Genomic DNA, 26649 nt, shown 5'->3' with positions numbered 1-26649 from the left:
AGTATTCATTCATGTTTTCTCATAAACTCATAAAAAAAAAAAAATACACCATAACCAAAAATAAAGTCTTATGAAGTGAGCACGGTCTCCACCACTAGGCTATAAACCATACAGACAGCTGCATTCAATGTGTGTGAAGTCAGGCCTCTATAAAAAAAAGAAAGTGCTGTCATCACTTAAACTCTGCGGTCTACGCCTGAAAAGGTCGTGAACTCAGATACAATCTGCATCATATTACATATGATTTTGAAAAATGCTGAAAAGTTCAGTTTTCAGATGGATGAACACACTGAATCAACAAACACTAGTACAGGAGGTGTGGTTTTGCTTCCCTCCCACACAAATCCTTTTTTCGGACTTTTTTTTTTTGGTTTTTATTTTTTTAATATATCTTCATTTATATGTCACATTACTTTTTTTTTTTTTTGTCCTGCAGGGTAATTGAGGCTCTTTGATGGTGCACATATTGTATTAAAGATGCATCTTTCAAATGGGCAAAACACAAACCTGACTATTCATAATCCAGTAATACAGATGTGTCTGCACTTTTGACCTACGCTTTTTTTTAAGAGACGTCCGATCTTTTCAGCATTAATGAATCTTAACAGTAATACTGATAATGAGTGCAATAAGATCGGTGTAAACATGTGGTGTTATGAAAACGTAATGATGCTCTTCATGGTTGTATGTCATGCAACATGTACATCTGAGGTGACAGCACCACCTAGCAGGATAAAGGGAAACTGCAGGCTCTGTGGCATGACTCTTAAAAGTGTGGGTGAACAGTAATGAGCGTGAGAGACTAACTAATCTAATAGAAGAGAAGTGATTACAACTCTCCAAGTGGGTAAAACATTTTGGAAAAGCTAGCATGCCGACACATGCCTCTAAATGGAATTCAGCCCAGACCTTTGTCCTTTGCAGCTGGATTTCTTTGTGCTTGTGCTACAAAGAAATGTCAGTCTTTAGAAGAGCTAGATATTGTTGGAAAATTGTTATGGTGGTACCTAAATGATTCCCAAATCTCCATACAGAGATTAAAATAACATCCTTTCCTTTCACAACACCTTACAAATATAAACATGCTCGCTTCCTTTTCTTTATTTAACAAATAAAAGAAAATGCAGCTGTGTTATTGTGCTAACACTGAACAAGTTACTAAAGCTTGGCCCAAGTAAAAGCCATGATTTAGACCTTACCATTTAATATGAGCCCGAGAATATGAACCTGACAGTTTAATGTTTCATGGTATTCTGATTGGCACTCAAAACAGTGTTCAGGTTGGAGTAAGACATTTTAAAATTTATTATCTTAAAATTGATCAAAAATTTATTTCATTTGTCAAGCAGTTTTCTGAGTGTTACTATGAAGACACCACCATGTGACTTTATTGGTACAGCATAAAGGCACAGATTTAATTTAGAACAGACTTGACGAAGGAGTGATGAGGCACAGGCGAACAGAGTACAAGTCAGGAAAGAAACGATAAAATTGAGCACTTGTGGTTGACCACACAGAAAATATTACAATACGATATTTCGAACGGAGCCAGATAGCTCTTACTGTCATGATAAAAAAAAAAAGTCAAATCATTACCCTCCACATGGTTAAAGATAATCCTGCCAGGGAGGGCGTAGTAGAGTCAAAGGAGATTTACTATCAAAAATAAAATAAAATAAATGCTGGTAGCCAAGTGTACCAGTAATACAAAACATTACATATATGAAGAAAGTGTCAGCTGGATAGTTTGTTAGTGTTATCATGCAAAAACCTACCCCAGTGCACTGTGGTCTGTACCATTCATCGTTTCGCATTCATCCAAAAAGATACAACCTAAACACCCATCATTTATATGGTTAGAGTAACACTTGGTGCTGTGCTGGTGAAATACAAAAAAAGATAGTTCAACTTTACAAAAACGAGTCTATTTACCTTGTTTTGGCTTATAAACAGTACCATTACAAGTGTAGTGTACACATCATATACATCAGTGCTCCTCAGCTTAAGGCTTTATGAATCAAAGCACATTCTTATCCCAACTCTCGCGTGGAGGTAGAAATACTGCAGCAAGCCCACACAGTCTGAGTAAAAACAGTATTGTGTCTGTGAACAGTGAAGGTAATTCTCACATTAAAAATGCTGCTGCTGACACTCGAGTGTGAAGTAAATGTGAAACGGTGTGTGAACCATTCTGTTGTTTCCAAAGACAAGCGAGTCAATCTTTCAAACGCCTCTGAGATTTTCCCTCTACACCGTGTACACAGCAAACACTCCTAAAACGATGGCTCGCCTAACACGTTGATACTGTTTCAAATATAAAAAACTGCGTGTCTGTCTTTACATGTAGTGCATTACTTTCCGAGTGGAGGCACAATCATACTTTCTGAAATAAGATAAGAGGATCTTTTGATTAAACTGATTGAAGACCATGATTTCACACAAAGCAGTAACAGAGGATATACCAAACCGTTGTAGGCTCATTCAAACTGTACCTGACCGAGAAATGGTCATCGTGGCATTTATGTTAACACTGAATAAATGATTAGTTTGTCAAACGGTATTCAAACTCATCTCACATCAGTCACACCTATGACCTAAATGTATATGGTTGGAAAAAAATTCCCTTGAAACATTCGTGTTTAGCGCATCACATCTACATTCTCAGTGGATATGACGTTTATGATGGAAGGATATCAAATATAAAACTTTTACTCATTTTCATGGCTCCTTTTTTTTGAAGTTTTTAAACTTTTGCTTGTTTGTCAGTGAATTAAATATCTAATTAAAAACAAAAGTCTATTGTCTATAATGAACTGTGACACATTTCTATGACTATTGGCTGATTGTTTTGAAGTGCTGAAGTCATGGGATGCAGTTTAAGAGATCTGTGCATACTTATAGCAATAATAGAAAGACATACACATTAAACAAGAAACAGGTATGACTACAGTGTGACGGTTGGTCTGATAAAACGTGTGTGTGTGTGTGTGTGTGTGTGTGTGTGTGTGTGTGTGTGTGTGTGTGTGTGTGTGTGTGTGTGTGTGTGTGTGTGTGTGTGTGTGTGTGTGTGTGTGTGTGTGTGTACAGAGAAGAGCACTGAGGGTTCTGTGTGTTTGTTGAGCTGGAAATAGTGTTTATGCTGTATGTATCAAAACGTCTGTGAAGAGTCTCTGCATGCACGCAACATGCTGCTAGTCGTTAACTAGTCGATAAACATGGTACTGTGCTCCGTGTTCACTTGTGGACACTTCAAACACAAAGGCAATGCACAGCAGAGTCTCCTGAGTTTCTCTGTTGGACACCACCTAGCAAAAGACACAAGAAGAAGACAACACTATGGTGGGTCAGGATTTTAACAATAAGGGTGCATGAAAAAATACGCCAGTTCAGCGATACTAATATAAGCGATAACAGAGCATACAGGAGAGGTCTGAAATCTAATCTTTTGGAGCAATAACCTCCTGCTTTAGGACAACGTGACAAATTATCTGTAAAAACTGGTGGGAAACCAGCCTATGTGTGTTTATTATGTATGTTAACCTTCAATGGGAAAGTAATATTTAGAATATCGGGTTTTTTTTCTCAAAGGCTATTTTTTTTTTTTTTTTTTTGCTGAAGCTAATAATTCAGTTCATTATTTGTGGAAAGGACAACATTTCTCTTTTAAAGTTTAGTAGTTCTTTAGTAGCCTCACCAACTCTTAAACCAGAAACCTGTGACACCTCTTTTTAATTATGCTTTTACCTATGTTATGGTTTTATTTGTTTGTCTGTCTGGTTCTTGTCTGGGATTATGAGAGATCACCAAAGCAGCTTTCTAAAAATATTTTTGAAATGTTAGTAAAATCAACATAAAAGTCTCATTTTATACTTTTCCAGTGTCCCATTGACTGGCTTGATAATCATAAGAACACATTTGTGTGGTTTTAAGTACAGAAAAACATCTCTCTTAAGCTTCTCTCTGGAGTTCTATTAAGAACAGATCGTTTTTTTGTCTGTCTTTGATATCAATAACCCTCTCTTGTGATTGGCTGTCTGAGTTGGGCACGCCCACAAGTTATCTTTGGTCTTAGCTTGTTAGCTCCACGATGAAATGACATTTTCTCCCACATAAAAAGTTGAACAGTGGGCTGTGCTGAGGATCAACATGCGAGTTTGTGACATCACAAGTTCAAATGGCACAATTGCTAAATACGGGCTGCTTGAACTGAACGTTGGAGTGTTGTCTAGAGTATTTATAAAGCTGCTTTATAATCAAAAAAGAAAAAGTAAATCTGAATTTATTTAATGTGACTTTTGACATACACACCTGTAGAATGGTGAAGTTCTCCAGTACACTGTTCATCATGTATTTCTCCGGCAGGTGTTTGAGTTTGTGGATGAAGTTTATCATATATTCACACATGGGTGAGCGATGTATGCGAAACACATACTTTCCTCCTTCCAAATGTGCATATTCTGTCTGGATGGGGGGGAAACCCGTACACACACACAGTTATTAAATCACAGGTTGATGCAGCCTGACATGATGCCATTTGGTTTGTTTTCTCACCTCCACCTTCTCCACCACCTGTTTGCCAAAGGAGCAGACCTTTGTTGAAACACTGATAGTGATGTTTTCTGTTCCACTGTACTGGCTGCTCACGCCGTAGAACGCACCAGATCCCTCCTCAATGTCACTGCTCAGGTCCGCCTGAAACAAGCACAGAAAATAGACAAATAATGAATGTGAAAAACACACTTTTTAGAAGTACTCATCTCTTATGCGGGTATTTGTGCCGTCTTCCGTGTCAGGGCTTCTACTGTGGCTCTTTAGGAAAATGTTTTTTTCCTGTCACTTTGCGTCCATTACATACTCTAAGTAACAAAAGAGCTCTGAGACAACTAATATCAAAAATGTGACTTTTTGGAATTAGCCAAGTTTCCTGACTTCCTTTTCTACAAAATGATTTCTCTCTAACCGATCTCAATAGGAACAGGTTTTGGATACTAACCCAGAACTTGACCAGAAAGAACGCATTGTGCGGCCCTTTTTCGTACAGCTCCTTCAGGCCTCCTTTCTTCTCTGAGAACTTGTCGTAAATCTGCCTCACGTCTATTGACTCCAATACAGGGTCATTGTAGCCCGGGTTTGATGGCCCGATGTGTACGAAAAGGTGTTTAAACTGTGGGAAGGAAGAAGAAAAGAGTAAAAAAAAAAAAATGGAGGGAAGAGAGGCAGCTTTGATTTTACACTGTTGCCTCATTGTTAAAAGAAAAGGTGTGGACGTCTCACCGTCTCTCGGTCTCTCTGGGTCTCCATGAAAGCAGAGTACTCCAGTAGCCGTAGTTTTGCTGAGGCAATGGTTCTGTCTTGCCATACAGGAGCTGCTATAGCTGCGGGGCGAGGGGGTGGTAAGGCCTCATAGCCTGTCAAACATACAATGAAACCATAATTACCATGGCAATACTCACACCAATTAGGTAAGTCAATGATTTTGTGTTGACACTTACTGATTGGTGCAGGGACAGGGGCTGGTAGTGTAGTGTACGGTGGCTGTGCAAAGGGCTTGATGCTGTATATATTTAAAAAAAAAAAAAAAAAGGAGAGAAGGAATCCTAAAAATGAGCAGCTGGACCAGCTTAAGAAAGAAACTGTTCGTTTGTAAGCAAACAAAACCAACTAATCTGCCAGTGATACTTACTCCTGAGAATGTCCAGGCTGTCCTGGCATTGGGCCAGGCCAAAACTAAACAAAGAGAAAGAAGGGAAACAGGGCAGATAATATTACTCAGACTTTAGCCCAGAAGGTAGAGAAGAACAAATGTTTGTGTGTGTCAGTGTTTTCGTCTCACTCTGACTGGTGGAGGGAAGGGAGTCTGGGGTTTCATTACACTCGCAGACACTATCTGAGCTGATGAGAGGTTGGCTACTGTCTGCAGTGCCTTGTCTTTGGATACCTGGTCCTGAATGAGAAGGACAAAGACAAAGTATTACGCAATAACAATGCCATATATTAAAATTTTCCAGGAAAAAAAAATGTGGTTATCGTTCCAAGGTCAGCCAACTTTAGTTTAGACAGCAAGCCAGCCAACATATACTGTCCTTCAGCATGACGCAGTATTTCTATGGGGAGACAGGACAGAAAGCAAAGCAGACATGGGGAAGCCAAAGCAGAAGGCGCGCCAAGCTAGAAAAATCTAACCATCACCAGTATTTAACTAAAGCCACTAAAACAAAGGAGCAAAGAGCAGAATTTTTGAGTCTGCCAGTAAAACTGCATTGTGGACTAAAGGTAATGTGATGCCCAACCACACAGCACAAAGCCTGAAGCAGAAAACTGTAGTTGTATAACCAAAACTTACCAAGTTCATGGCCTATGGCAAAAAAGACATGTTATTAATTAACTTTAGAACATTCAAATAGGTCATACATCACAGAATCATTGTATGGTATTGAGGGAAAACACCTTGCTCACTGCATCTGCAGTTGCTGCAGAAAGTATTCAGGCCCTTTCCTTTTTCTACAAAATTGATTCAATTAAATCAATTTTAAAAAATAATAAAATGTAGCCTGGCTGCGCCGACTGTGGCTCACAGCTCCAGTTTGGTTCGCTGTGATAACCGTCTGGTAACTTGGCTCGTATTAGCATTTGCACAGCCACCTTGAAGGGCGGACCAATCAGCGAGCAGTGTCGGTGGTTAACCGCATTTGCCCCGCCTCTCCTTCCCCGGGATTGGACGGCTGGTGACAGTGACGAGCCCAATGCTAATATCTCTCAAGCGGTGGCAGTGTCGGGCGGTATTGACGCGAGCCGATTGGTTCAAATGAATCGGAGGTCTACGCCAAGCAGGATGGTACAACTGCAAACGATTCCATATGGAGGGTGCCTCCGACCCATATATTCACAGAGTGAAATTGGGTTGTGGTTTGCACCAGGCTAAATAAAATGGGCATTTTACCCTAAATTGTGGTCAGATGCATCCTGTTTGCTTTAATAATCATTGAGATGTGTGTCAAGTGTGACTGGAGTCCACCCATGCCAAGATGAATTGTTTGGATGGAGTTTAGAAAGGCACACATCTGCGTGGATAAGATTCCACACAGATGTCACACTTGATGCCAGGACAAAAAGTGAGCCATGAATTCCAGAAAACTCTCCTTAGACATGATGAGGCATGGATCAGAGAAAAGACATAAAGCCATGGTTTACGGTTTGAGTGTATTGGAGACCACAGTGGCCTCAATTAGTGTAAAATGGACGAATTTTTTTTAAACGACCACGAGTCTTCCTCGAGTTGACTGTCTGTTAGAGAAACACAACAGTCTCTTAGAAGCTCTTTGTAAAGAAGAGAACCTGCCAAGGACGAGCATCTCGACAACACTCCATCAATCCGGCCTCTATGGTGGAGCGGTTAGATTGTAGCCACTCGGAGTAAACGGTGTACGACAGCCTGATTGGTGATCTCCAAACAGCATTTAGAGGACTTATGAAGAGAGCTTGAGAAAAAAAAAAAAAAAAGATTCTGCAAGACAAAACTTTACTTTTTTTTTTTGCCAGATCTCCAAGCATTATGTCACCTGATAATACCATCCCTACAGTAAAGCATGGCTGTGGCAGCATCATGGTTTAGGGGTACTTCTCAGTGGCAGGGACATCTGATAATGGGAAAAAAAATATAAAATCTAATTTATGACATTGTTAAAAAAAAAAAAAAAAAGTGAAGGGATCTGAATATTTTCTGAACCAACTAACTCTGAAGTGACTACACCTCAAAAGTAACTTTTTTTTTTTTTTTTTTTTAAACAGATGCAAAATAAGCTCAAAAAGAATTTTACAATGACAGATCATGCTACACCCTACTAACCTGTGCCACCTTGTAAAAAGTTACCTGCTCCAAATGTGTATTAGAGAGCAGCAGGTTAAATGTCTTTGGTGCAATATGATGTCACAAACAGACTTTTATTACAGGACAAAGTCAAACCACAAGAAAACAGCTTTAACAGAAAAGACAAAGAACTGAGAAAATGTTCAAGAGCAGAAATGTGGAGATCAGAAATGTATCAAAGGAGGAAACTGAAATTCCTCAAGTGTGCACATCGGTTTCGGAGCACGTTAAAAACACGTTACGAAGTGTGCGCTGGAATTCTCGTACGTTACCAGAGCCATTCACATAGTTCGAACCAAGCCAGCTACTGGATCTCATGCACTGGTTAAAGCCTCTTGAACTAACGGGCCGACATAACTGCCATGCATTACAACAAAAACCTCTTCCCGCAAATTATGATATACACACACACTCAAAACATCCGACTTTCATACAGAGCAACACTACCAAACTTCAAATGTGGACGGAAAGCAAACGTGTGAGACCTGTAAAGCATACAAGCAAAATGATTGAAAGCATAAGTTTGCAAAGCCTGAGCCTGTCATGCCACATTCCCTGTAATGAAAGCCATTGACAAACCTTATCTACGTGCCCTAATAACTGTATAACAATCATGCAACTGACTCCATCTAAACTGGATTTAACCGGTTCCATCTACGTTTTCCAGTGGTCCAGACTTCGATGCCAACAGCCCCGGTAGCATGGCATCACCACAACACCAAATGGATTTGTCATGCATTATTATCTGAAGTGGTCTATTAATGAACAAGACAAGACTGAGGCTTCCTTTAACTTGTTCCACATAGTCTGGAAAGTGAAATCAGGAAAAAAAAACTAATCTAAGCTGACCAGTTACACGTCTTGTGATCTTTCTGCAGTCCCCACATGTAGATGACGTTTTAAGGAAGAGGAACTATGGCAGAACCCCCCCAATGTGGGTACTTGAACACCCTGACAGAGAGGCATAAATCAGCCATAAGTTCTGATAAAGACCTCTATGCTGATATAATAAGTTAATTTAGATTTGGGCCACATGCAGAGAGAAGCAGCTAGCGTTGTGGAGGCAGTGAGCGTGTACCTTGAGCTTAGATTGAATATCACGAGACTTTCTCTTGGCCAAGACTTGCAGGTGACTAGAGACCTGAAGAAAGATGGGATGAAGGAGAAAGGATGGAAGGAAAAAGGAAGAGGAAAGGAAAAGAAGAGGGGATGTGACTACAGAGGGAAGGGAGAGTGGATTAGGCGGGCACCCACCTTGATGCTTGCCTGGTATTCTCGTACCCTCTTACGTGCCAAAACCTGAATGTGACTAGACACCTAAGGGGCCAGGGGACCCCCAATAAAAACAGACACAGTCACAGGGTGATTGGACAGTTTTAAAAAGCAAGGAGTCCATCAATAATCATTTTTACAATATAAATAGGTAAATTACAGCAAAGTTGAAAACATATCAGAAAGTACATGAGAGGCACCTGGAATATCACATAAAACAGATGTCGGTATTGTGGTCCAGAAATAAGTGTGCGTACCTGTTTGCGAGTGCGCGTCTTCCCAGTTCGTAGCTTGATATAGCGAGCTATCAGCTCATTTCGACCTAGCATTGGGACAGGAATAGATCAAATTATAAGGTGCTTTAAAAAAAAAAAAAAGGAAAAAAAAATATATATATTTTTTAACAATAAGGGAAGGTAAGAAAACCTGAATTACACACAATACAGTATCTGTTTCTACACACCGCTAACGGGGCTGGTGTAAGGACCGGTCATCCATTTGATCTTTAAGTTTACCTTACCTCCCCCAAAATCGTATGTGCTGTACTCTGGGTGAGTACACTGAGTTTCTATCTTTTTCTAAAAAAAAAAAAAAAGGAAAAAAATATGGCAGCGAGTCAAATCTAACCAGCCAGCCAAACCATCTCTTAAACCCCTCAGCATCCACAACATCCCAGTAGCCCTGCGAAGAGGAAACAATCCCCCCCCTTTTTTTTTTTTCTAAAAATGGACAGAATCAATGTTCAAAAATTCAATTTGATTTTCTGATGAAAAATGACCTCGCATGGATTTTATTGTAACCAATAAAAAAAATAAAAAAATAAAAAAAATGACTGTAACAAATCAGGATAGCCACATCTTTGGACCAAATTTAATGATGCCCACTGTTGATGTTTATCACTGTTCACTCAAAAGCTGACCAAATAAATGTCCAAGGGTCCTGCCTTCAATTTGTTTCTGTGGTTTGCTCACAAAATAGGCAAGGCATGTTTTAAATTGAAAGTCTGGTTGCAACCAATCTCATTTGTTTACTGAAACAAATACAGTATGAACCTAAAAGGCAAATATGACAGGAGTAAATGCTCTGATATCTCAAGTCTACTGTTAACCAGCAAACCACGCAGTCTCTGTTTTGGTTTGTATCTTACAATATGAATCTGCTTATGTACATTTACACACCATGAGTTGCTCATGTTTTTTTCTTTTAGCCTAGAGGTCACAGTGGCGCTGAGGATTTAAACTGGTAAATGTATGTTTAGGATGCACTGAACTTACTGGTCAGGCTCAAAAATTAACATGATGTGGAGACTTTAACAAAAAAGAAGCAAGACTAATGTGCAAGATTAATGCGACAACACTTTTAGTGCAAGCTGTGTGGTAAGGCTCCTATAGTTCTATTGTATTCACCATCATAACATTAAAGAAGTAGTGTGTAGGCTAATTGCTGCCTTCAAATGGGGACGTGTTTAGCATGCTCACGAAAAAGTCCATATGAACTCTTGTAGTATTCACAATCTCTGAATTTTCTAAAAACTCAGTTAACGATTTATGAAGTGCTCACTGATGTTTTTAAATGATGGAGGCCATGGAAGTCCATTTTTCTTTGGCTAGAAAGTCAATGTATTATAATTGCAGTAATATACAGTTTTTCTTTGTAATTTAATAATACTTTGAGGAAAACATTGATGTTCCAAACACTCATTTTTCCTTCTCTTATTATGCGTTTTGCATTTCCTACATTACGTTATCCGCCTGCTCCCTATGTAGATATGACGGGCTCATTCACAACTGTTCTTACTTTCAGTTTGGCTATAACTGTCTAGCTTTTCATTTCTCTGGCTGTAAGGGATTCCAATTAAGGACAGCCTGTGTTAATTATGAGTCTGATTTGGCAATGCTCACTGGCAGAGCTCCAAAACAGATGAACAAACGTTGGGAAAGGGAGGAAAAGAGAGAAGAGGTCATCATATTGTTAACAGATTTTCAAAATGTGGTCCCGACAGACTGCCGAGTCAGCTCTTTCGTTCTCCGCCTCCCCAGTTCCAACCCACACCTGGCGATCTGCTTGTCTCTAATCGTAACTGGTGAGCAACTCACTACTCACTGCAATGCAAAGAGGCTAAACATAAATAAAGGTGACCAAATCAATTCCCCAGTGATGGTTTATCACTATCCTTCTTTCTGGGAATTGGTGCGACACCGTTGGGGCTCCAGATGAGTCACATCAGCTCTGTTAAGTTAGCAGAACACAGAATTTCCCCAAATCAACATTTGGGGCTGACTCAGACACAGCAGCCTGCTCCAATTTCCAAAACAGGACACGTGCATTTTCCTGCAGCCTACCAGTACTCCACGAGGCCAAATGCTTCTTCTTTAGAAGTCACGTCCGATTTGCTTTAGTATATGAATATTTACACAAGTCACATACAATATAACGGTTGGGATACTTGACGTTGAGTTGGGAAACATGGTACAAGATGATGTACCTTTGCAATTAACTATGCTTATTCAAAAACGCGTGTTAAAAATCCTCTTATTAATTTCACCTGTTCCTACTCTGATCTGCCACATTACAATGTTTACCCATTAACCTCTTACTTGAACGTATTGTTGAGATTTTAATCAAAAAGAAAGATAAAGAAAGGCAATCCACAATACAGAGAGCAGACAGTGAGAAACCAAAACGAAACAGACTTCGATATTCTTTAAAGCCACAAAATCTGAAGGAAAAAAAGAGAGACGCAGGAAATAACTGCAAAACCATTTACTGGCTAGTGTGACATGGCTGGCAAAATGTCTCGCTTAAAGAAAAAAACATTTTAGTGTGGTCTGATGGTAATGTATGTTATTCTGAACACTCAAAAGTTTAACTGTTTTATGCGTAATTTGGATGAGCATTTGTTTTTTTCAGTGCAAATATTTAAAGTCTTATAAACTGATGGGCCCAGACATGGTGTGTTTTAAAAGAGGTGGATAGAGGTAGCTGAAAACGTTTTAATCTCCACTACACCTTCAATTTGTTACAGCATGCAATCACCAACAACAATAACTGTACCGACTCAAAAACGTGATAACAACAACTCTCTGGATCTCAGCAAACAAGAACATGTTTCCAACATGATGTGTCACAATTGTTACATTATAATTATTTCAGCTGACCTAAATCATTTTGTATGTTAGAACCATATACTTGTATAAAAAAAATAGCTGGATGAAACGAACAGAAATGTCATATTTCCATTACTGGTTCCATAACGATTTCCATCATTTGAGGTTTGGCTGGCGCCATCTTGCTGTGTATCCTTTTGCTTCTGATGTAGTTTAATGGCACATGAGTGGAAAATTAGCGCCATCATAGTACATTAGTAATGATTATTAGTACCCGTCATTGTCAATAACCTCTTCGCATATGTCAGTTCTAGGCTTTGAATATTTAAGTGGTTATTCATGTCATCTGTCCTGTGAAATTTGTTGGCAAACTGAAATATATATTTTATTTATGTTTCAATATTTTTCATTTATATGCTCCATTGTTCAAAGCCAATACATGGCTCTTCTTCATTAGGTGTATGTGTATTATTAAACTGTGATAAGTCTTCTACACTACAGATATTGACATAAAACAACCAGAAAAAGACAATGAAACCATTCATTCCAATTATTTGTGTGACCACCAACGAATATGTAACGATCGTGACAGCCGCACCTGTATTCTGTGTCACCCTGTGAATGGAAGCACAAGTGATCCGCCTGCTGATCATCCCAATTTGGAAACATATGCTTGACACTATAATCCATGGTGACATCATGACTGGGAGCACAGACGGCACATGGACTGGAGATTAATTACAACTGTCCCAGTTTAGCAGGAGGAGGTTCAGTAAAGCCCACATGCACAGAGGTAAAACTCATTCATATAAGTACAGTCTGGCGTTTTGGTTATTGTAAAACTGTAGTAGTAGTAGTCGTAGTAGAAATGTCTTTTTAAAGTTTTAACAGGTGCAAGAAGTGATTCACATTTCTGAACATATAGTACTGCATCCTTAAAACTTGCTGACAATGATATCAATAATTATCCACATAAGACCCTTTCAGACGTTAAGTGTAAGACACGCACACTTTGCTCAGTTTATGAGCTGGCTTTCTGTCAAAAGGACTTTATTTCACTAATCTGTAAAAAATATATATATATATTCTGGCAAACTGTCAATTTAGGTTTTTGTAATATTTTCTACACAGTTCATTAGTGAGTAAAAGCTGTGACACTATTAGAGGGGCAAATACAAGATAAAAAGTGTAGACTAATTTAAAGATTTAAAGACTTAATAAACCAAAACTTCTTTGTGGATTGTATTATGACTTACACCATCAAAGTTGGGGATATGAGGGTCATTTCTGGTATGATGATACAGTATAGACTGAAATTTTTACAAAATATGATCAATTGACAAATTCTAATTAAACAATTGAGGTAGTTTTCTTTTCACACTATATTTAAATTTATTTAAATTGTATAGCTTGTGAAATAAATGACATGGCTTTTGTATTCATTTATTGCAAAAAAAAAAAAAAAAAAAAATACTGTATTTCAGGAAACAAATACTTCAAGGAGAATTCACAACTAATTAAGACAAAAACTGAAAACAAAAAACAGATACTGTGAGTTTTCTCACAGTACTGTGTTCGGAGTTTGGTTGTGTCCACCAAGCTAGTTAGAAAATGAGAAATTGGTGGCTTCATATGAGTGCGGCAGCTATTCAGTGCGTGAATGTGTATGCCAATAAAACCGTCCGTGTTTATTGAGAGGGAAGTGGGGGAGGTCAACACAGTCAGCCCACAACACTTCCACAAAAGGACAAAATGCCGCAATGCTGAAACAAATTTTCCCTTTCTGCCGCATGGGATCACATATCCCGTTTCCCTCGCACGTACACAAATGTATGACATGGGCTGCCGCAGAGAGGAATGCCAACACAAAAAAATTCGGGGAATGTTGGGCGCGAGCCAAGGCCTTCAATAAGGTAAGAAGGAACAGTAAAAAATACAAAGCTCTCCTCACAGGCAGCATCCTGAACTAATCCTAATAAAAAACAAATAAAAGCCGCATTGCATGTGTGCATGTACAACTCTGCACTCCTATTGACCACTACAAACAAATCGTTAAGCAATCAGTTCAAACACAGCAATTCAGCAGCTGCTAACCCCTAACTTGACCTGAAATGTCAACTTGCTCTATCCTTTGACCGTGTTAGAGCTCTCTGCCCTCTGACCACAAAGTAAAATAGCCCTCTCCAAAAAGACCTGCAAACAAATTACCTGCGCACAAACTAAGAGGTCCCCGCAAGAAGGGTCAATGACCATGTTCCAAAGTGCAGGTATCCGTATGGGGCAGATTTTCTACGGAAATTAACAACGAAGCAAAACGTTTCACAAATGCACTACGAGTCACTGACGAATGCACTTGATGTGAATTATTCATCGCATTGCCAATGAACCAGTAACTTGGGGAGCTTAGTTAACGTTTGACTTATCACCAGCAACAACCACAAACTCACCTGATAGCTGCGTATTTTGTTTGATTTAGATTAGTGTAGTAGTCGTGAGAAAGATCGTAGTCATCTTCATGTCCAGAGTGGCTGTTAAATCTGCATCGCTCAACCTCCCGGTGTGTTTAAAATCAACTCACAGCACCACAGGCCATTCGTGAGAACTCCTGAGCACGATCAAGGCAGAAAGACTGCGACAGAAATTACGTCATATTTTTTCCCCCGGCCTTTGTGGGGTTAATGTTTTGTACTTGAAAGGCTTACTGTACTTGTTTCTTCAGCATGATATATTGGAAATATGTTGTATATTTGTGAGATACAAGGTACATTTTGTATTTGCCATCCACACAGTGTATTTAAGTGAATTGCAGGGCATTATTAAATGTTTGTTTTGGCAAGAAATTCTAAATACGATCAGAAGCAATCAATATAAGCCTCTGTGGTGGTTCCTTAGAGAAACAAACCATATCAGGAATGACATGGATTTTTCTTTTTCTCATTCAGGAAAGGGCTGGCAAAGAGTGTGTACAGAAGGAAGAACAGACTTTTTTGTGATTCTGTCCCCCTTGACTTATGTTTATATCAGTCTCATAATACATCTTGCAGACAGGGTTCCTCTAAACAAATGAGCATTATACAGTTTAAAATAAGTCAAAGTCATCTTACGGAGCCCCAAAAGGTCACAGTGGGAATTCTTTGAGGACTGCTTTGGCATTATCTCACAATAACTTCTGCATCTCTCCTGGAGCTATGAAAACAGCTGAGCTGTATTATAATACAGTATCATGTATTATAGTAGAGCGCTGCTGGTTATTACTACTATGAGAGAGTCAGTACATCCTCAGCTGCGGCTGCTCAGGCATAAATGTGTACCATTGCATTTAGAAAGACAACAAGAGGAGTTGGTTCACCAGCTATGGAAAGACACAGCTGTCGCCGTGACTGTAATCATGGCTGTGCTTTGGTTGTTAGCATGATGGCTGTGAAATATTTGTTTTTAATGGTTGTAACACTATACATGCAGCGGATGTGTGTGTGCAGTGATGGTTTTGCTGGCTGAGCGTTGTATTGAAACGACCGTATTCCTGAACTCCTGCTGTGTGTTGGTAACAGTTGGAGAATGTCCTATTAAAATAAAGAATAAGTACTGCATGCATCCCGTCAAGTGTCATGTCACCTCTCCTTGTAGTATCTGGAGAGTGTTTCTCTTGACCAGCCGTGCATTATAACTGGGCTAGACCAACACATCAAACTTTCATATGGATCAAAGGGAAAGTAAAACTTATTCTAAGGTAAAGCAAAAGTAGTCCTCAAAAAAAAAATTCCCCTTTAAGAACTTTAAGGACTCCACAATCATCTAAACTATTTTTGTACTGAACAGGAAATAGACAAATTAAAAAGCATCCAGATTTTTTTTTAAACAAAAAATAGTTTTGTTTACAACAGTAAGTGGTTTTATATGCTATAGATTGCCTTGGAAACCACATGCTCCAATTACAGTGCTTCAATGGGTGATATACAATATAATGTAATTTTACAGTGATCCACGCACCAATATCAATAATAAAGGATTATTTATGAGAATTGGATGCAACTCAATGGGGAATTATATTAAGCATTTTCACTTCCACTTCCTAATCAAGACCCCAGATTTATTCAAATGTAGTGATGCTCATCTAATTTAGATGCAGTTATATAAACTTTGTCTGGCAGAATGCAAAATGTTCAGTGGACCTGTTCCAGTGTTTGGAGCTCCATGACAGAAGATGTTTTGGATATTTTCCCTTTACGACCTCTTTACATGTGCTATGTTTCACCATTGATTTGGATAGGGAGGAAAGTGACTGGAGGAGGGAGGGTAAAGATTGGCTGGCTGGATGACACTAATGCAAAGACCACAATTTGCTTTTCCTCACCGTACATCTTCCCCTCGTCTGAAAGTATGATCTTCCTCCTGCCACAAGGAGGGTAGATGGCCAAAGCTTCATGAAAGCTCTGCTCAATGTCTGGACTCCACACCCCTTCAGGGTCCCCGTCCAATCCACGGTCTGCCCCGTCTCCCAGTCCCTCTCCATTGTCACCATCCTCCTGCGCCCCGTCAGGGCTGCCACGGCAACTCCACTCCGACGCAATGATGACGGCTCCTGCCACAACACACCTGGAACACACAGGACAATATATAGCTACTGACTTTGTGGGGCTGTGGAATATTTTTGAGTAAGATTGAGAGAAAACAGGGAGAAACACACGAGAGCACAGGATTGACTGAATTTGACATGACGGCCACTGCGACATTTTTTTATATTTCCTTTAACTTCATCTTGAATTGGATCGTCATTTTCGAGTTTTGTAATGGACATGCATAAAAATCGAGTATGTCGGTTCCTTGAACTGACGAAATCCACCCATTATCTATCCCCGCTTTATCCCGATCTATCCTGACTTTGGGTGGGAGTACACCCAGGTTGCCAGTCCATCACGGGGCCAATGCAGAAAGAAAGACAACCCTTCTACACATTCATACCTATGGCCAAGTCAGCATCACCAAATCAACCAGGTCATATTGTCTTTCGACTGTGGGAGGAAGCCAAACACAGAACATGCAAACTCCACAAAGAAAAGCTTTTTTACTGGCTGGGGGTCAATAAGGCTGGACAATATGACAATATATTCTACAAGACTGTCTAAATGTAATATGCCACTGGACAGACAGAGACCAAGGAATTGATATGCATGATAAATGCATACATCATGTATAATTATATTTTAATGTTTCCACCAGAGACCTCGAATAGTCTCCAGCTTCATAAAACAAGCAATTGGAGGCACAATGAGAAGTAAAATTAAAGAGAAGCCCTGCACTTTGTTTTGCTAATCCACATCTTCGACATTGTGATGGATGGCCAGGACCAGGATTAACTTTGCGGCTGCCGAGAATGGTGACAGATTTCATGGACTCCAAATGTCACCACACTTCACCAGGAGTGAGATCACCTTCATCCGAAGTTGTTTACAGCTTCTTTGGGTACAGTGTATTAGTACATCCAGGGTCAAAGACGTGGCAAGCAAAATGCCTAACTATTGGGAGCTTATAAATTTATTAAGATATTAGCCAAGGACAATGAAGACACTACCAGCTGGTGTAGTTATTAAGGTTGCAGCACAAGATGGGACATGATAAATAATAAATTGACTGTCGTAAGTGATGACGAGAGCAGTTTGTCATTTTCCTGAGCTGATCATTCTGGAGAAACTACTTCAAAAGGAAATATTCAAGCCATACGAACTTCTCAAAAGCCTTCAACCTTTCCTGCCAGGGCCACATGAGGAAATTACACATTCTTTTGTTATTGTTGAGGATGCTCCAAGTCTCTTCAAACACAGCCACACATATGCAACATGAATGCCGCCTGGTGTGTAATGTTTTCCAGAGTGCGGCTAACATGGTCCCTGCCACAGAAGAACCACAGAGGATCAGTGTGGTCGCTGAGCTTCCCCTGCTGCGGTGGGCTTATTCTTTACACACTGTGCGCAGGGCCCTCCCAGTTTCAATCACTGCTGACTGGACTGTGCTGTTGCCATAGCAATCAGACAGGCCTGGTGGGATGGTCAGGAGAGAGCGAAGCCCAAAAGAACATTTTGATACTGAAGGGGAGGAGATGTGATGGTCTTGAAAGTTTTACTGTGAGATGTCGGCAGCTGGGAAGATTGTTTGTTTGTCCTGACTGGGTCTGAACTACCCCGATGTTAGGCGTAACACTGTTTTATCACTTTACAATACAAGAGTAGGGGTTTCCAACCGGGGAGAAAATCTGAAGTGGATGGATCTCCCCCCCCCCATTTTAAAAAGACTGGACAATGGGAATAAAACAATCAGCGATGGAAATACTCCACAAAAGAAATGTAAAAGTGTTTAGACAACATCAAATGTCCTTATTTAGTGTTATGACAATGCTTTAATATCATCTCTGCATTTTTGCACCCAAATCAAATGTGGAATCATAATTTGTGTAAAATCAACATGTTGCTCTTCTATGTAGGCTTACGTTTCAAATATCTTTCTACACATTGTGTTGTAATAAAGGCAGAGGGGGGGGGAATAATACAAAGGACAAAAAACAGGGGTTGATTTTGCGATATCTTTACATAAAAGGCTTTGGGATCTGTGAGACACAAAACACCGAGGAAGTAAAGCCTATGTCAACAACTTTGACCGAACAATAAAAAAAACTTTGATGCAACTTGAATTTGGGAATATCATGCAACTGAGGCATTATAGCTCGAGCTTTGTTCTTTTCAAGAGCAGATGCAAAGTATCCACAAAAGACATATGCGGCTCTGCCAGTTTCAATATAGCTCCCAGTGGCCAAAAAGGTCAGGTGTTTAGTGCAGCGAGGAGCCAGTGGGGGGGCATTGGGCTAAATAAAGCTATGAGCTCAGCAAACACCGAAAAGACACATGCACATTACGGGCTGCCTTCTGCTCCAATGGGAGCTCCGGTGACATTATGATTAACCAAGCCTGATTTCATCACAGCGCTTCCCAGACTTCCACGGCCACTTTCAACGTGAACCTAAAAGGTCACATCTTACACAATTCTGATAAAAAATAAAAATAAATAAAACAACAACAACAGTGCAGACGAGCACGGGAACGAGTTCTCCCATTGACGTCTTGAGACACGCTGGGGGGGGGGGGGGGGGGGGACTTTCACAACAAGAATAAATGGATGCCATCTGTTAGCATGTAGAAGGAGAGATGAAATCACATTCAACCCTCCGAAGCTGTTCAGCCGACTGTGAGTTGGCAGAATCCGCTTTTTTTTTTTGATCCAGAGGAGGAGGAGGAGGAGGAGGGGGGGGGGGGGGGGGGGGACTTCCACCTACCAGGGGGTCCTAAAAGTTTTTAAAACTCCAAACAAAGACTTTCAAAATGGTAGAAAACACGTCGCCGGGTTGTTTTTCAGCGGCGATTATTACAGGCAAAAACCGCTGGCTAACCACTCGAGCTGACATGCTAGTCGGTTAGCTCGCAGGCTAATAACACCGTAACAAAAGTGCAAACTTTTAAGTCCCGAGAGAAAGCGTTGGAAAAGTCGCCGAGTACGACAACGAGCGGCCGAGCGAACACGAGAAGAGCTCCCCGGTAAAACAAAACCAAACAAACAAACAAAAAAAATCACACAAAAGCGTCTGAATCGGCGAAGGTGCGCAGCGGAGGTGGTGGGGGGTGGGGAGGGGGGGAAATGCGAAATATGTCAAATATCCCAAAACTTCCAAAGCGCGCAACGAAGCGAAGCGAAGCAGCTGCAGCAGGAAAGTTGCAGCGCAACAACAAAGACATTACGAGAGAAGCGCACTCACCTTTCAACGGCTTCCCGGCTCTGCTGTGACACGCACACGCTCTTTCTCCTTCTCCTTTTACGGGCTGTGGGACATTTGCTTCGATTGTTTCCAGGGCGAAAAGTAACCGTGTTTTGACAGTGTGGAGGGAGGAGGAGGAGGAGGAGGAGAGGGGGGGGGAGAGGAGAAGAAGAAGAGGAAGAAGAAGAAGAAGAAAAAAAAAAAAGAGAGAAGCGGAATGCAAAGTATGAGTTTGGTATGGGGATGAACGCGCGGCGGAAAACGCGCAGAGGCGTGGCGTCGAAACACGCGCACACGCAAAAGTTTTGGTGGGTCCCAGCGCAAACTCCTCCCATGAACGTCGGACTGGCGGTAGGAGAGGGGCAGAGGGAAAGGTGGCGGTGGTGTGGATGTTATTGTTCACTATTAAAAAAATAAAAATTCACGACGTGCTGTGTGGGTTTAGAGTTTAATGATTTGTTCTAGTTCTTTAAACATGTATTTCCCTTGGTATTCAGCTTTTACTGTTACGATTATGAAATTGATATTGTTTTTACTGTGGCGGAAGAAGTAGCCTATTGCTTTTTTTTTTTTTTTTTCCAAAAACAAAAGTACCCGAGTGAATATACGACCCTGTACTTCAAGTAAAAACCCTGTATTTAAAAAGGGGGGTAAAAACACAGAATTAAATGTATTACTTTTGTTGTAATTTGTAAACGTGTTTTTCTGATTTTTAGATGCTTTGTATGCTGCTGGGTACTTTGCACTTAAGTTTGTTTTGCTTTGTTTTAAAGCGCCACAACCCCCCCCAAAAAAAGTTAGGAACCACTGGGACAGGTATCCTACCGCAAAGCAACCGTTAACTTACCAAAAATACTTTTGTTTTAGCTCCCATTTTTCACGAGTTGAAGTAAAATATCTCATATCTCACACAAAAGGTATATTTCGCTCAAATTTTGCTCACAAATTTCGTGTTAAATTTGTGGTAGTGAACACTTTGCCTTTGCCAAGACCGTCCATCCGACAGGTGTGACAGGTCAAGACGCTGATAAGACAGCACGGTGGGCCTTCGGCTGGTCACAATAAAAGGCCACTCTAAAATGAACAGTTTTTCCACGCGACATTATGCCACAGGTCTCACAAGTTTTGAGAGAGTGAGTAGTTGACGTGCTGATTGCAGGAATGTCCACCGGAGTTGTTGCCTGTGAAACACAGCAAGTCCAAGGCAAACCTGTGCAATATTAATGCTGTTAAATCAGAATATTAATGTGCCACACTTGTCATGCGGATGGATTATCTGGACTAAGACGAAGTGCCCACTGACAAGTATTTTAACAACTGTTGCGTTTATGTTTTTGTTGAGTGTATTTAAAGGAACTGTGTTGGATTTAGTGGCATCTAGAGGTGAGATTGCAGATTGCAACCAACTCCACACCCGTCACCGCACCCTGCTCCTTCAAATGTGTAAGAGCAAGTGTTTGGTTTGTTCCTTCCGGGCTACTGTAGAAACATGGCGGCGCAACATGGCCCACTCCATAGAGGAGGACCCTCTCCCGATGTAGATATGAAGGGCTACATCTAAAAGAACATACGCACAGCCTAGCAATAGCCAGTTTCAGTTGATCTGACACAAATAATAACAAAATTATGAATATAATATTCCATTTTTACTATAAATCCTACACAGCGAACCCTTAAGACATATACGAATACTTGGAACAATGACGTTCAATACGGTTTTTTCACCAAAAAAAAAGTTCAGTAATATTTTTAAACTTGTTAAAATGACCTCTATTCCCTCCTAATTCATAAATCCACTCATGAATATTTTAGGAATACATGTTAGTTTATTTACAGCCTGCGATGCATGTGATTAGTGAAGAGTGTGACATAGTTTGATTTGACAGGAGTGATGTGCTGGGCTGTCAAAGCTGCCTAGGGACTCAATAATCTTGAGCCAGCTGTGGTTACTGATTTACATCACCTCTGGTGTTTCTGTCCCACACGGACGAAGTGAGAGAGATTTAAGGAAAAGGCTTAGTTTATGCAAGAATTGTCACTGAATCTCTGAGCGAAATGTCAAGACACCGACAAAGAGATTTAAACCCTCCTTTTCTCAACATGTTTTTTTTTTTAAACACTTTTATTCTGATCCAGAACTGTCAACATTATCATCCCGACATGTCTCAGAACTGCCTGTCCTATCTGTGCCTACCAGGTTGTTGTTTTTTTAACGCTGAAAAGATTGAATTGAGAAGTACTATTTAAAAAAAATGACAGGTGGAGACAGGATTAGTAATAGCAAAAGTCACAGGAGTGGCCTGGAACAGGAAGAGAAAGCTCAAAGCCAGACAGAAAAGGGGATTGGCTCGATGTTTCCTTTTCAAAAGGCCACTGGGGGGCAGCATTAAGCAATTCACGGGCATTTTAGAGGTGATGAAAAAGGCGGATGACATTTATTTGCTTCTTTAGTGAATGCTTGTCTTTATTTTCCGGCCTTGAGAGATTATAAAAGCAGAGCAAAAAGGGCCATTCAATCTTTAATTTAAACTCAGATAAATCGCCTGACCTGATATTAAAAAACTGAGTGATATTAAATGATGACTTACTCACATTTACTGGCTGCTAATGAACAAGAGAGTGAAATATACAGCAGGAGACAGATTCCCTGACATCAGCTGGATTTCCCTGGTTTCTTTTTTGACTTGTAGGAACATGTCTGTATCTCAACCTTGCCACAAAGTTATTTCCAGTGAAGTCTGTGGCAATAGTGGAGATCAGCGAGTTGGAGGAAGTTTATTTCCTTCCTGGCTTTTAGGAACACGTAAAAGTAAGGAGAAAAGGGGAATTTGTAATTGAAAAGCTGTCAGAAATAATGGCAACAATACATCTTGGCATTGCCATGAATTCTAAAGAGGTGCCCTCCCTCTTCTTTATTGTTGTCCTGCTCTTGTATAGAAAGGACATGGGCAATAAGCCTCATTCCATCTCTCTTATCTACCTTCCACCCGTTCTCTCACTCACTCAGAAAGTGGTGACAGACCGGTTGTGCTGCTCTTTATTGTGGAAAAAATAAAAAAAATAAAAAACTGAATGGTCACTCCAATGCGTCTTTCCTCCTTTGTTTTCTTTCACACTTCTCTGTTGTTGCCATTTATATTTATTGTTGCGAATTCTTCACGGACAGAGACAATACGGTTACGACGCTCTTATTTTGAAACTTTATTTTGACGTCGCGAACTGTTTCCGCTTCCGGTTGCGATAATCGTATATGCTACGCGGGATCGACAGTTTAGTTAGATCGAGTCATTGATGATAAACTCCATCTGTCGATACATCTATCTGTCAATCTGTCCATCTGTCGATACATCTATCTGTCAATCCGTCCATCTGTCAATACATCTATCTGTCGATACATCTATCTGTCAATCCGTCCATCTGTCAATACATCTATCTGTCGATACATCTATCTGTCAATCCGTCCATCTGTCAATCCATCTATCTGTCGATACATCTATCTGTCAATCCGTCCATCTGTCAATACATCTATCTGTCGATACATCTATCTGTCAATCCGTCCATCTGTCGATACATCTACCTGTCAATCCATCCATCTTTCAATCTGTCTCCAAGTTAAAATACTGTATGCCAAACTCAATACAGTAACGTGTGGAACAATCAGATGTCTGTGTTCTCTGACCGGAACCCTGTAGTGGTCAATACTCATCTTTACACCAGTCTCTCAGGTCGAATCCCCAACAAATGGTCCTTCGAGCCGGATTAATTGACTACTGCAGAAGATGGCATCTGAAGATAGATTTACCCAACAGCCTCATTTCGAAGATCAACAGCGTCATGTGAGACATCATCGCGTCCCCAAACATCTTGAGGACTACGTCCTCGCCTACAATCCACAGCGACCTGCCCTTTCCTCCCACACTACAGAGGAGCAGAGAGGAGCAGCGGCCGCAGCAGAGGGTAGCCGAGCGGATGCAGCCTCTTATCTGGACAGACGTACAGCCTCACACAGCCCGAGCGCCGATGACCTGCTGAACACCACTTCACTTAAACGACTCATCGAATCCATCCCGAAGAATGAGAAGGAAGAGGACGCTAAAGTGGTTCAACTAACACACAAACTCCGGCAGTATGAAACCAGACGTCGTCGTCGTCAGGAGCTGCTGGAGCACATCACTTCCTTCCTGGTGGAAGAACAGATAGATGAGGGTAATGACACCAGGAAGAGCACCTTCACCCCAGTGCTTCCAGCCTCATCAGAGCGTTCGGGCTCCTCGTGTTCTGTAATGTCATCAGACATGATGACACCTACTCTGGTCCAGCAGTACCCTACCAGGCCAGACCCATTGCAGCCTCATGCCTCAGGGCTGCCTCGCTCCTGTGCTGATACAGGACAAGTACGTGGACAGTTGATTGCTACTGCTCCGGTCCATGAGCCTATAGCAGTCTCTTACAGCTATCCAGCCGCACAGCATTACCACTCACCACAAGTGATGCCTCACACCTCTTCCAACTGTGGCCCAACTCATTATGCTACAGTGCCTTCATCAACACCAGCACTCGAGCAGACTCTACCTGTCCCCAGAGGTAATTAATCTGCAGTTCATCAGATGCAGCTGCCATCAGGTCAGACTGTGACCCCACACAGCCCTGGTCTGCCACACCGCGCTGCATACGGCGTGCCAACACCCAAAATCCCAGACTTCTCCACTGACAGCGAAAAGGAGTTTGCTAACCTGAAGCTGGCTGTAGATAACCTGCTTGAGCCTCATACAGAACTGTCTGAGAAGTACAAATATCACATGCTACTCGAACATCTTAAGCTGCCCGAGGCGCAGATGATTGGTCAGTCTTGTCGCCACCATCCAAACCCATACTCAGCAACTATGCAAGCCTTGCAACTACAGTATAGTCAGCCACACCAGCTGGCACAAAGTGAGATAGCAGCCATTCTGACCACCCCAGACGTGAAGCCTGGTGATGCCCACACTTTCCAGAGTTTCGCCCTACGAGTCCACCTCCTAGTGAGTATACTGCTCTCCTTAGAGGGACCCAAAGGTATGGAGCTAAACTGCTGCTCTCATGTCGACCGCTTACTCAGTAAGCTACCCAAGTACCACAGAGATGGGTTTATTGAGTATCTACAGGTGCAGGGAAAGCTGAATAGCACAAGTCTCAACCCCTACAATCTACAAGATCTTAATGGATGGCTACAAGGTAAAGCTCAACAGCAGCGCCTGTCCAGCAGATTGGTGCAGCGCTACCAAACCGGACAACCCCAAGTTAATGGAAGGGAGAAGATCACGTTGAAAGGCAAAGGTCAAGGTGTCTCTGTATATCACAGTACAGGGCCCCCTCCGCAGAGCCCCTCCAGCAACCACACACAAGCAAAGAAACCATTCAAAATACAATGCCTCTTCTGTGACAGCAAAGAACATTATATCAGTCGCTGTCGCAGTATCACAGAGCAGTCAGCAGTTGATCTGGACAACTGGATAACAGAGGGAAGGTGCTGTTGGAAATGTGCACGTACTCATGCTCCCGAGTCGTGCAACCTCAAGAAACCGTGCAGCGACTGCAATGGTATTCACCTCCAAGTCCTCTACGGCCAAAGAAGCCTGAACATGCTACAGCAGTGAGCTCAGCTGAACTAAAGGGTATCACATTCTGCTGCCTCACAACAGTGGAACCTAAGGACAATCTCCGTGATGCTTCTTAGTTCAGTGTATGGAATGAGCTGGTACAGGCCACTCGTCAAGCAAGCCAGGGTGTTCAAGGGGCGGCCGAGGGTCCAAAATATCACCAAACTACTAACCTCCAGGATGCGGAGATCCTTCTGCTGAGGAAGTGTCAAGCCCATAGCTTCCCAGTGGAGGTCACCAGAGCTCACAGCTACAAGGGTCAAAAACCACAGCCGACTTTGAAATCTCCCCCCAGAATGGGACCCACAACCTGCTTAGTCCAAGTACAGGGAGCATTTACAGCTGCAGGTCTAGACATGGTAGAGCAGACCTATCCAGTGCAAACACTCCAAAGACGACACAGTCATCTCCTCATCATCCCACTGAAGACATTCTTTAATGCCAGTCCAATGGTGTTGCTTGGATCAGATCACGTACAACTGATTACTGCCACTAAGCTGTCAGACACCACCAGCTCAACCATCCTGCCAACGCTGGCGAGCTCAGCCCAAAGTCCCGCAGATGGCGGACCTGCCACCACAGCGCCTCCGGCTTCTCTGTCCACCTTTCTACTCAACAGGTGTCGACTGTTTTGGCCCTTACCTGGACTTCAAGTTCAACCCGCCAAGCGCTCCTCACTTCGGTGGAGTATGGGAGAGAGAGGTTCGTTACATAAAAGCCGGCCTTCAAACTGCAGTTGGGAGCCAGTCAGTCTCCGAAGACGTCCTCTACATCAGTGGTCCCCAACCTTTTTATCACCGCGGACCGGTCAATGCTTGACAATTGTACTGCGGACCGGGGGGGGGGGGGGGGGGGGGGGGTACACGCAGATTGTTTATATTGCGAATATAATAAACGTGATAATAAATAATAAAGAAATATATATAATAATAAAACAAATAATAAAATAATCAACGTTATAGA

At 41.4% G+C, this 26649-nt stretch overlaps 1 protein-coding gene across 3 annotated transcripts in view; it reads right to left on the bottom strand.

Moving 5' to 3' along the window:
• Nucleotides 1-1302: 1302 nt before the first annotated feature.
• Nucleotides 1303-26649, bottom strand: part of tead3a (TEA domain family member 3 a) — a 31023-nt gene continuing 5676 nt past the window's right edge. Inside the window, exons 2-15 of one of the 3 annotated variants that reach the window (XM_069688083.1) lie at nucleotides 20048-20125; nucleotides 16601-16842; nucleotides 9397-9461; nucleotides 9122-9184; nucleotides 8946-9008; nucleotides 6344-6355; nucleotides 5834-5944; nucleotides 5684-5727; nucleotides 5493-5554; nucleotides 5275-5408; nucleotides 4994-5164; nucleotides 4552-4692; nucleotides 4309-4461; nucleotides 1303-3305 (exon numbers count right to left, since the gene is read on the bottom strand). In XM_069688083.1, the coding sequence (XP_069544184.1) occupies nucleotides 3192-3305; nucleotides 4309-4461; nucleotides 4552-4692; nucleotides 4994-5164; nucleotides 5275-5408; nucleotides 5493-5554; nucleotides 5684-5727; nucleotides 5834-5944; nucleotides 6344-6355; nucleotides 8946-9008; nucleotides 9122-9184; nucleotides 9397-9461; nucleotides 16601-16842; nucleotides 20048-20125 (1453 nt within the window). In that variant the 3' untranslated portion in view covers nucleotides 1303-3191. The remainder of the gene's footprint in view (nucleotides 3306-4308; nucleotides 4462-4551; nucleotides 4693-4993; nucleotides 5165-5274; nucleotides 5409-5492; nucleotides 5555-5683; nucleotides 5728-5833; nucleotides 5945-6343; nucleotides 6356-8945; nucleotides 9009-9121; nucleotides 9185-9396; nucleotides 9462-16600; nucleotides 16843-20047; nucleotides 20126-26649) is intronic. The other 2 variants (XM_069688091.1, XM_069688099.1) reach the window with 2 other exon arrangements.

Source organism: Brachyistius frenatus, unplaced genomic scaffold (assembly GCF_029030835.1).
Source record: "Brachyistius frenatus isolate BFR_SWC_R1_liver_20210118 unplaced genomic scaffold, ASM2903083v1 Contig_6, whole genome shotgun sequence".
Classification (NCBI taxonomy): Eukaryota; Metazoa; Chordata; class Actinopteri; family Embiotocidae; genus Brachyistius; species Brachyistius frenatus.
The sequence above is the reverse complement of the archived record's forward strand: the minus strand, read 5'-3'. Positions and strand labels throughout refer to the sequence as shown.